The sequence below is a fragment of the Bidens hawaiensis genome, unplaced genomic scaffold (assembly GCF_021521415.1).
Source record: "Bidens hawaiensis isolate Kalapana, Puna unplaced genomic scaffold, B.hawaiensis_p1.1 tig00026187_1, whole genome shotgun sequence".
NCBI classification, from domain to species: domain Eukaryota; kingdom Viridiplantae; phylum Streptophyta; class Magnoliopsida; order Asterales; family Asteraceae; genus Bidens; species Bidens hawaiensis.
This window is the reverse complement of record NW_027494211.1, coordinates 110580-120948: the sequence shown is the minus strand read 5'-3', so window position 1 is coordinate 120948 and position 10369 is coordinate 110580. Positions and strand designations below refer to the sequence as shown.

The window sequence follows — 10369 nt, the reverse complement described above, 5'->3', positions numbered from 1 at the left end:
GTAGGGGTGCACCTTATTTTGATATGGGTGTAAAAATGAAAGAAAAATTTAGAAAATATTTTCAAGAACTACCCGCTGTTTTGACATGTGCTGCTGCGTTAAACCCTTGCATCAATGTTGGTGGTGTTGAAGCTTTAATAGAAAAAATTTGTGATGAGCTAGAGTTAAACGACGATCAAAACCCCTATTATAGCCAAACTTTAAAGAATGCTTTCAACACCACCTTGTCAAACATGTATGATGTTTACCTTACAAAATACGGGTCGTCTTCCCAAATTCATGACTCGTTAAGAGCTGTTGCCCAATCCCAATCCCAAACCGACCTTGAAATGGAGATGTACTACATGATTTGGGAAGACGCCGGTAAACGTCAAAAGGTAAACACCCCAAGCAGTGAACTTGGAAGGTATGGTGGTACCAACTTTGTGAAACACATGACTCCGGATGAATTTAGAAGTCTTGATTTGCTGGCTTGGTGGAGAGGTAAGGAGGATGAGTTTCCGATCCTCGCCGCCATGGCCAAAGATTTACCAACGGTCCAAGCTTCCACGGTAGCTTCGGAGTCTGCTTTTTCTGTTTCTGGCAGGGTTATATCGATTAGGAGGACTCGACTCACTCCACCAGCTATAGAGATGTCGATTTGCTACAAGGATTACTTGGACTCTTTAGATAGGGCACAACATCAACGCTCACTCGAGGGGGAAATGGAGTATGAGGCGGGCTTGTATGAAGACGAGGTCAATGAAGGACACACTCAACCAATGACCGATGAAGAAGCCGCGTACGACGATTACCTAAGGAATAGCTCGGGATCGGGTAGCGAAGAAAATTAGTTAAAGAAACAGCAAACATGGAGGCAAATAATGAGTAAGAAACAGCAAGTTGTTCATGTAATCGTGTCTAAGCATTCTTTAATGTTTGTATTTTTGAGTTACGAATATGCGATAACGATTTAATGTTTGTATTTTTAATGTAAAAACTATAAATGAAAGTTATGTGTTTTTAATCTTTGGTTTGTTGAAAACACATTCACCAACACACACTCATACTCATCTTCCAAGCAAAGAACCCTAACAACGAAAGCAAAGAATGGCTTCGGTCAGTCCGTTTTGCCTTGTAGTTACCGGTTTGCCTTGTAGTTACCGGTTTGTTTATACTGTGAAAAAATAATGGTTATTTAAAAAAAAAATAAATAAATAAAAAAAAACCGGTTAACCTAAAAACCGGTTATTAAAAAACCGGTTAATAAAAAAACCGGTTTATTAACCGGTTCTAACCGGTTTCTAAACCGGTCCTAACCGGTTAGACCGGTTAGGGTTTTGACAGACAAAAACCGGTTATTAACCGGTCCGGTTATTAACCGAACCGGTTTTTTTCCGGGCCAAAAAAAACCGGTCCGGTTAATAACCGAACCGGTTTTTTTAAAAAACCGATTTGTGCACCTCTACTCTCCACTCCACCACCCCGACCCACCTTACATATTTTCTTTATGCAGTGTTAAAAAAAATCGAAAAACATAGTATAAAAAAGAAATAATCGCATTACTTTTCTTTTTTCTTTTAAGTTTACTATTAAAATAATGAAAAGTCACTTTATTATTAAATATTGGTTTTTAAACACCTTCTACATCTAATTTTCTAGATATTATATTTAATTAAATAATATTTTGTTTTCACTTTCTTGTATTATTATTATTATTATTATTATTATTCTTTCATCCATGACACGATCGCTTACAAGCTACAAGAAAGATGAATAAAAAGTGAATAGTGAGCTCATATTTCTAAATATGGAGAAAAGCAAGAAATGAGTAGTAAATTTAAAAAGAAAAAAAGGTAAAAAAGAGAGAGAGAAGACTTAAAAGTTGAAAACCTTTTCTCAAGATAAATGGAATGTTCTAGGCTCTAAAGTCATGTTTTCAACTACAAAGGCATTGACTTCCAATTTTGAGCTGAGCCACTCGTGAAAACCCCAAATCCAACACTTTGCTTCTTCAATTTCACACACAGAGATGGAACCACCTCAAGTAGAACCTATGGATACTGAGACGACAAATAATCCTCCTGAGGACGATGAAAGAGACTCTATCGTCGATACCTGGTAAGCCTTACTATTTTCCTTCACTTGTGTGTTCAAATTATATTCATTTCATTTTATTTATGGTTCGTTCAGTTGTTCATGTATCTACGATTGCACCGAGACCTTGTTGGATTACTTGTTCTGTGGCCTCTGTTAACAATTACTATGTCTTGTTTCATTCGATTTTGTTTCTATGAATTGTTGTTATCGTATACTCATATTGTATAGACTATAGAGATATTGATTTGTCTGAACATAAACGAGATAGGACTCCAGATAATCTTTTGATCTTATCTTATTCTTATTACGCATAAACATAAAAATGTTATTCTAATATACGAATTAATTAAAACGAAAAAGCATATACTTTGTCAAATCATATTATGATTAAAAAATTATATATATTTGTTTTATTGATTGACAAAGAGTACCACTATGGAATCCACTTATAAACCACTTTCCAGTTTCCACCCATCCATGATCTCAACCCTCCAAAACAATATTTTTCTAAATAGGATCACAATGTTTGATAAAATTTCGTACCCGGCATAATATCCGTCCGACTATTAATCGGGTAATTACCTTTTGGATATCAAGCATGCTCTTTAGTTTGTTCAAAACTGTTCGTTGAGATTTCTATGTACATTTATTTTTCTTATTATTCTATTTTCTTTTTTTATACATTTTTATGTTTTCAAACTACGAGAAAGTAAACTACACGCATCACATACATATCAATGTCACCATAAAAAGTTTGAAATATATAAAATAAGCAAATTTCATGATAATATAAATCGTAAAAGATAAATTCATACTTTGCAATATACAAAATATACAATATCATCAAATACATGATTTTATAGAAGTTTATTTTCTAGTTAATGAAGTTAGTATAATGAAATTATCAAGCTAGGTCAAAGGAAAATAAAATAAAAATTAAAAAATTCTTGGTATATGTTTTCGGTTAATTGGATCAAGTTTCACCTAATATATGGCCATACTTGTATTCAAACCTAGGAAATTGTTTTAATCAGTCTCATTCACGGTCTGGTACCCGTATACCGGTCTTGCATGATTTGAGTTTCGAAGTTTTCTGTGTGTTCGGGGTTTTTCTGTCATATCCCTAACTCGAATGCTAAACTCAACATAAAACAACCGTCTATAGACAAAAGCACATATTTAAAATAATCTAGGAGGCTTCAAGCCCCAAAGGGATCTTTTTTTTGAGTCATTTGTTACGTCCAATGCAAAGAAGTTGTACCATACCAATTGATCCAAGTGCATATTTACATTGATTATACATGTAAACTATTTTTAACATATCATGTATGAAATAGAATATTTCAAGTAGGCGGATTTACAATTCGTTGTGTGTTAGTTTACCGGCTCTAGACACCAAAACCCGGTCTATACTGGGTTCAAACTTCATACTCTACACTCTGCTATTGAGCTTTGGCTATGTTACTTTCTACTCATGGTACCATGCAACACTTTAACAAATCCAATATAAGTCAGGTTCCCATCGCTTTGTCTAACCCAGTCATCCATAACATCACGGACCGGAATCGTTGGACCAAGTCCCAGTTCCTAACAAAGAATGTCCCACAAAAATATCAGAAATTAACAAACAAACATAGAAGCAAAAGTAAAAAGTAAAATCCTTCTTGTTTACAGTATAGTAATGCAAGTAATATAAATAGTAGTAAACTTACAGAAGCTAGTTCTTCGACCACAATAGATCTGTTACCGTCTCTCTCAAATATTTCATAAGCGTCACGAGTTTGTTTATCCCATCGGTCAAGACCCTCAAGTTGATGGACACGAAGGGCGGCTGCACAGAACTCCTCGAAGTCCATCCTTCTGTATTGAAGACTACAAAGCTGCAAGAAATCCGAAGGTAGAATGGTCAAATCGTCTAAATTACCAAGCACGATTATACGTATCATAATGATGGATATATACATACCGACTCTAGGAAATCATGGACACCCGACTCCTTCATTGCATCTGTAGTGTATTTCATCAGGGCCTAATTCATAGACAAAAAGTTAATGCTTAACAGGAACATATGACATAATGATTGTATTAGTTACCAACCGTTTTTAAATTTTCAATACTTATGAGTCCGTTTGTGCCTGGTTTCAACAAAGAAAATTGGTCCTTCAAGTAGACTAATTCATCAAAAATCAAGGTCTTTGATAGTGCCTGCAGATTGGAAGAAAAGAAAACATATGCTAATTACTATGATGACTTTACGCCTATAATCATAAGCTAGTGGTCGATTCATCATATAAAAAACACACCCGTAAAGCTGCTTTACGCAAATTCGAAGCACAAATATAGTGCTTCACAAACTTTAGTATTGAAATATCAAACGCTTTCACTTCATTATCATTTCGAATCCACGGATGACCTACAATGTTTTTAACCATCTTAGTGTTAAGTGATGGAATTGATGTAAATAAGGAAAAACATTATTGATGCTTACATAATGCTTGGGCAGCCGTTAATCGTTTCCTAGGATCCTTAGTTAATAAAGTTTTGACAAAATCTTTGGCTTCAAATGATAAGTTAGACCACAAGGCTTCATCAAAGTTCGGTTCATTTTTTAATACGGATCGGAATACCCCAGACTCAGTTTGACCCCAAAAGGGACGGTTACCACACAAAAGAACATAAGCTATAACGCCTGTGCTCCATACATCAGCTTCTGTACTATATGACCTTTGTAGAACCTCGGGAGCAACATAGTATGCGCTACCAACAATGTCATCAAGCTTTTTCTCTACAAACCAAATAACATTTCAGTAAGTGCCACTAACATAAGTAATAGTGTCATATCCAAGATTCCTTGTAGTTTTTAGCCATGTTCTTTTAAAAGACTTTTTGATCACTCGAGTGTCAGATAAATATATCACATAAAAACAAGTATTAAAATGTAATTTCTTTTGCGAGTGTTATGCGACTATATAGATTCGCCCCTAATTGGAGTGACAACTTACCTGGGCAAACAAAGTCTGACAAACCGAAATCTATGGCCTTCAATTCCGCATTGTTGTCTTTTGTTGCAAATAGGAAGTTCTGATTCATAGATTAGACATTATTAAATGTGGTCTACATATGGGTTAATTAATTGTACAAAAATACATGCTTTGAATCAACTAACATCTCACCTCGGGCTTTAGGTCCCTGTGAACCACACCTTGAAGATGACAAAAAGCAACAACGGTCAACATTTGTGTCAATACGCCCTTCGCATCGTATTCCGTGTATTTCCCGCCTCTTCAAAGTACACAATTCCGTTATTTTTTATTTTATGAAAAACATTGCAGCTACAAAATGCAATAACAAATGCAAAACCTTGAAAGTATTCTATCCAAAAGCACTCCTCCTTCACATAACCTGGCAAAACAAGCATGAAAATTCACATAAATATTTGCAAAACAAAAAGTAAAATAAGGAAAGAATATGCAAGACTTACTCCATTACGAGGAAGACAAAATCATGATCCTCGTACGCATCATAAAAGTTAATTAGATGGCTATGTCCTGTCAAAGCTCTTAGTATCTTCACCTCCCGATGAACATCCTCAATGGCAATGGCTGTGGTCATCTGATCAAACCGAATTCACTTACCAACTTCAATAAAATATAAATATATAAATTATGATTTATAAAAGAAATTAAAAGAAGTGGTTGTCTATACACACATCACGATATATCTAATCACACGCTATTTCAAAAGGTCGTCTGGATAGAGTTTGAATGGTCGTTTTGACTAAATGTTTTCAAACTTTGACTGTCTATGGTCAGAATAGCCAAATATACACACACCGTCTAACATCTAACCCCGTACGGGTTCAAACGGCCGTCCCGTGGTTTTGACCAAAATTTTCAAAGTTTGACCATCTATGACTCTTCTGGTCAACAATTTTCAAAGTTTGACCCTCAATGGCTAGAATGACGGTTTAGATATTTTCAAGCGGCCATTCTAACTTCTAACCATAACTTTCAAAGTTTGAAATTTTTGGTCAAAACGGTCGTATATGAGTGTTATATGGACTTTGATAACGTGAAAACAAGCCTACCTTTGACTTTGTAATAATCTTGACAGCAACTTGTTGACCTTTAAATTCCCCTTTCTTGATCCTAGCTTTTCTGGTATGCCCAAAATGCCCTTTGCCAACCTCCTCCCCAATCTCATACTTATGCCCAATATGCTTCGAAAATCCAAAACTCTTATTCAACTTTTCCTCCCCATTACCCTTCCCCGTCCGCCGTGCTATAACCCCCTTCATGTGCTGCGTCGGACACAGCGGCGCAAACGCCCTCCTGAAAAACCTCCTCGGCGCAGGATTCGAGCTTCCATTCTTATGAAACAAATACTTGGTCGACGTAAAAAACCCCGACTTCTTCCCGCGAGAACTTTGGTTCTTCTTCTTCGATGATTTCTCTATCACGTTATCGTTATTATTATTATTGTTATTACGTTTAGAGGGGACATGGGTTTCTTTGTTTTTGGAGGAAGGTATGTCTTTGGAGTTGAAAATACCCATTTGGGGGATTTTTGCATGTGCATGTGCATGTGCATGAACGATTCCCCCAAACAGGAATCTATATTTGGAAGAACCACCCTGTTTGTTTCAGGGCATTTGAATATTGAATTGGAAGGTTTTTCGTTTGGTGCTTTTATGGGGTTGAAAGGGAGGAGGATCGGAGGAAGAGGAAGATTAAAGATTTGTGAAAATTTGATTAATTAGATTCTGGGATTAATTAAGTTAAAATGGTGGAATCAACATGTTTGAATATTAACCACCAGGTGATCCTAGGTGTACAAGGATGTTCACGTGGCTGACAGCTGGACAAAGACCAAATGCCCAAAAGATTTGAACCCTACTTTGGTAAGTGTGCCGAGTCGCTTGCGGTTGATTTGTTAAGCCCCTCGTCTTCGGTTGAGTTTAAGGGGGTGTTAGGGATTGCTTATTTCCTCTTCTTTTAACTTTTTAATTTTTGTAAAAAGGAGAAAATAGAAAAAGATGTTTGGATAAGTGAAAAGGATTTTAAGTTTTAACTTTTCATTTAATGTAAAAAAACTGATTTTGAAAAGTTAGAAATTTATGACTTTTGGTGACTTTTGGGTTAAAATGCATATGTATCCACATAAGCTAATCCAAATATTTTTTTTAAAAACTCTTTTTCAAAAGTCATAAGGTATATTAGTTCTTTTAACCAAAAGTCCTTTTGCACTAAATAAGTAATCCCAAACACACCATAAACAAGCTTGAATCTAAATTTTAGCCTAAAAAGATTGTTTAATAAATGAGTGTGAGTCAAGAATCCATTTAAGGCTTGTGAGTTGTGAGCCTAATCGAGTGATCGAGTTTGTTATCTAAAATTTTTTTATGTATTATATTAAGCATAACATAGCTATTGTTATATATAAAATTATGATAAAAGTAAGGGAAAATTCTTAAAATAACCCCTTTTAGAGAGAAAGTCCCCAAATAGCCCTTTTTTTTCTCAAAATCTTTTATAATTTAGACTGTTAAGATGCTTTGAGAAAAGATAAAAATAAAGAGGGAGCGGGTTAAATTTCGAAAGAAAGTCAAGTAGGAGACGAGATTTCGGGAAATAATGAAGGTAAAGTCTAAATTTTTTGTAATCTTGAGGCAAAAGTTTAGATTTTTCCAAAACTTTTTTTTTTCAAAAAAACCGTCTTGAGAGATTGTTTTTTTATGTTTTCTACCTTTCTCGTCCATATTTTCAAATTCCTGAAAAAATATATTTTTTACAATTATACCTCTGAACCACCACAACCATCTTGAACCACCACCACCACCACCATCTTGAACCACCACCATCACCGACGCCATTAGCCCCACCCCATCACCACCACCGTCACTACCACCATAGCCGCCTCCACCACCACCACCGTCACTACCACCTTCATAACCGCATACACTGACACACATACACGTATACGCACACGTGTCACGCTCACATTGCTTGAAACTGTTAACTATTCCAGGCCGGGTTCGTACAAATCGTGAAGAAACGAACAGTGGAGCAATTCTCACCGGTGCCGTACCTGGTGACGTTCGTAAACTGCGGGATTTGGATACTGTACGGTCTTCCAATGGTGCACCCTCACAGTTTGTTAGTGGTGACAGTCAACGGCGCAAAGTTCGTGATCGAGACGGTGTACTTGCTCTTGTTTGTGATATTCTGTGACCCCGGGCAAAGGATCAAGTTTTTTTCTAATATCTGGTGGAGGTGGCTATGGTGGTAGTGACGGTGGTGGTTCAAGGTGATGGTGGTGGTGGAGGCGGCTATGGTGGTAGTGACGGTGGTGGTGATGGGGTGGGGTTGACGGCGTTGGTGATGGTGGTGGTTCAGGGGTATAATTGTAAAAAATATATTTTTCTAAGAATTTGAAAATATGGACGGGAAATATAGAAAACATAAAAAAACAGTCTCTCAAGACAGTTTTTTGAAAAAAAAATGTTTTGGAAAAATCTGAACTTTTGCTCAAAAATTACAAAAAATTTGGACTTTACTTTCATTATTTCCCGAAATCTCGTCTCCTACCTGACTTTCTTTTGAAATTTGGCTTGCTCCCTTTTTTATTTTTATCTTTTCCCAAAACGTCTTGCCAGTCCAAATTATAAAATATTTTGAGGAAAAAAGGGCTATTTTGGGGACTCTCTCTTTAAAAGGGGCTATTTTAAGAATTTTCCTAAAAGTAACTAAATAACATATTTTATATTTTATCTTGTATAAAACTTATAACTATAAACATTAAAAAATAATAATTCTAAATGTATGTAATAATTAATAAAAAAGTTATTAAAAGGAAAGGTCGACTACGACAAAAACGTAGTGATACACCCCTTTAATATAAGAGATAGGGCAGTCGTCTATAAAATATAAAATAAACGTGCTACACTTGAGTTTGAAAAATTACTCATGGGGAAGCTTAAAGAGATATAGAATTGAAATGATCCGATCTTGGACTCTTGTTTTTTGAACGAGCCGAGCTCAAGCTGGACTTATCTCATTCAAACCTCTACCCGTCATATGAATTATGTTAACCAATCATATACAGTAAAAATTCAACCAATAACAAGGCTATTAGTAGGGTCTGATCTATGCCAAACAATAGAAAGGTTAATCTGAGAGAGACCCACAATTCCATATAATTAAAATAAAATAATTGTTTAATTATTTCGATAATTCAATCTTTTAAGTGATCCTCATGTAAAAATTACCCAATTTTTCCATTTCTCTTTTTAAATGTGCAACGCCTTTGGGCTTAAAGGGATCAAACAGTTGTTTATATTTGGGCTCATAAGGCCCACTATAAATATACAAGCCGAATAAGTCTATCAGGCTGGCATGTAACGTATCACAATTCACAAGCACATCACATAACAGGGGTGTTCAGCGATCGGTTTAAAATCACGAAACCGTCCAAGCCGGTAATCGGTTTGGCTTCACAGTCGTTTTTTTTTACATTCGGTCGGTCGGCTTCAAAATTTCCAAACCGTAATGAACGGTTTGGCCTTCGGTTTTTTGAAAACCGGCCGTAAAAAACCTGACCGGACCGTAGGATTTATTTATATAATTTTTATTTTTTGATATTAGATTTATATAATTATTTATAATACATCATATATTTTAAAAATTGGGCTTCTTGTCTTAGCCACTATAAGATGCTAGTGTGTAATTTAGCCAACTTTACTTAAAATCCAGTATCCCGTCATGTTTTAGCCTTAACTTCTGGACAATATGATTAATTATGGGGATCTTGCATTTTGGTTATTTTATTTTTGGACAGCTTGAAATCTTAACTTGTGAACTAGAGTTTAAGTTTTTGACAATAGCATATTAATGCCTAAACCGTGAAACCGGTAGGAGCCAAACCGTTAGTAACGGTTCGGTTTGGTTCGATTTGGTTTTTATTTTCAACGGTTTGGCTTTGGTTTTTTATTAGCAAAAACCGTACTAACGGTTTGGCTTACGGTTTCGTCAAACCCGAACCATGAACACCCCTATCACGTGATAACTAGAAGTCTTGAACTTATAATTTTTACAACAATTTGGTTTTAGTTACAAACATTTTTGATTACTTTCGACTTCTTCAATTTACATTTTATGAACCATTAGTTTTAGGCGTGGGCCCGTGGGTAGTTCAAGCTATTTAAGATTTTATGTTATGTATTAGGGATGAGCTCGGGATGGTACCGGTACCGACCGAAAACGATCTCGAAAATCCCGAAATTTGAAAATAG

The 10369-nt window shown here is 35.7% G+C and overlaps 1 protein-coding gene across 1 annotated transcript; it reads right to left on the bottom strand.

Moving 5' to 3' along the window:
- Window positions 1-3423: 3423 nt before the first annotated feature.
- On the bottom strand, window positions 3424-6634 carry LOC143573038 (CDPK-related kinase 5-like). The gene is made up of 11 exons (XM_077058022.1): window positions 6167-6634; window positions 5561-5691; window positions 5440-5481; window positions 5253-5361; window positions 5082-5160; window positions 4568-4864; window positions 4383-4492; window positions 4177-4284; window positions 4046-4108; window positions 3792-3959; window positions 3424-3666 (listed from the first exon to the last, which is right to left on the bottom strand). The coding sequence occupies exons 1-11, from the start codon at window positions 6632-6634 to the stop codon at window positions 3541-3543; spliced, it is 1701 nt and encodes a 566-aa protein (XP_076914137.1). The 3' UTR covers window positions 3424-3540.
- Window positions 6635-10369: the final 3735 nt, after the last annotated feature.

What these genes read in the sequence shown, in the direction of transcription:
- LOC143573038 (XM_077058022.1), bottom strand. Translation starts at nt 6,634, where the DNA reads ATGGGTATTTTCAACTCCAAAGACATACCTTCCTCCAAAAACAAAGAA. An exon ending in ACAGGGACCTAAAGCCCGAG is followed by an intron (nt 5,161 to 5,252) that starts GTGAGATGTTAG and finishes TCTATGAATCAG; the next exon opens with AACTTCCTATTTGCAACAAA. An exon ending in AACGGCTGCCCAAGCATTAT is followed by an intron (nt 4,493 to 4,567) that starts GTAAGCATCAAT and finishes AAAACATTGTAG; the next exon opens with GTCATCCGTGGATTCGAAAT.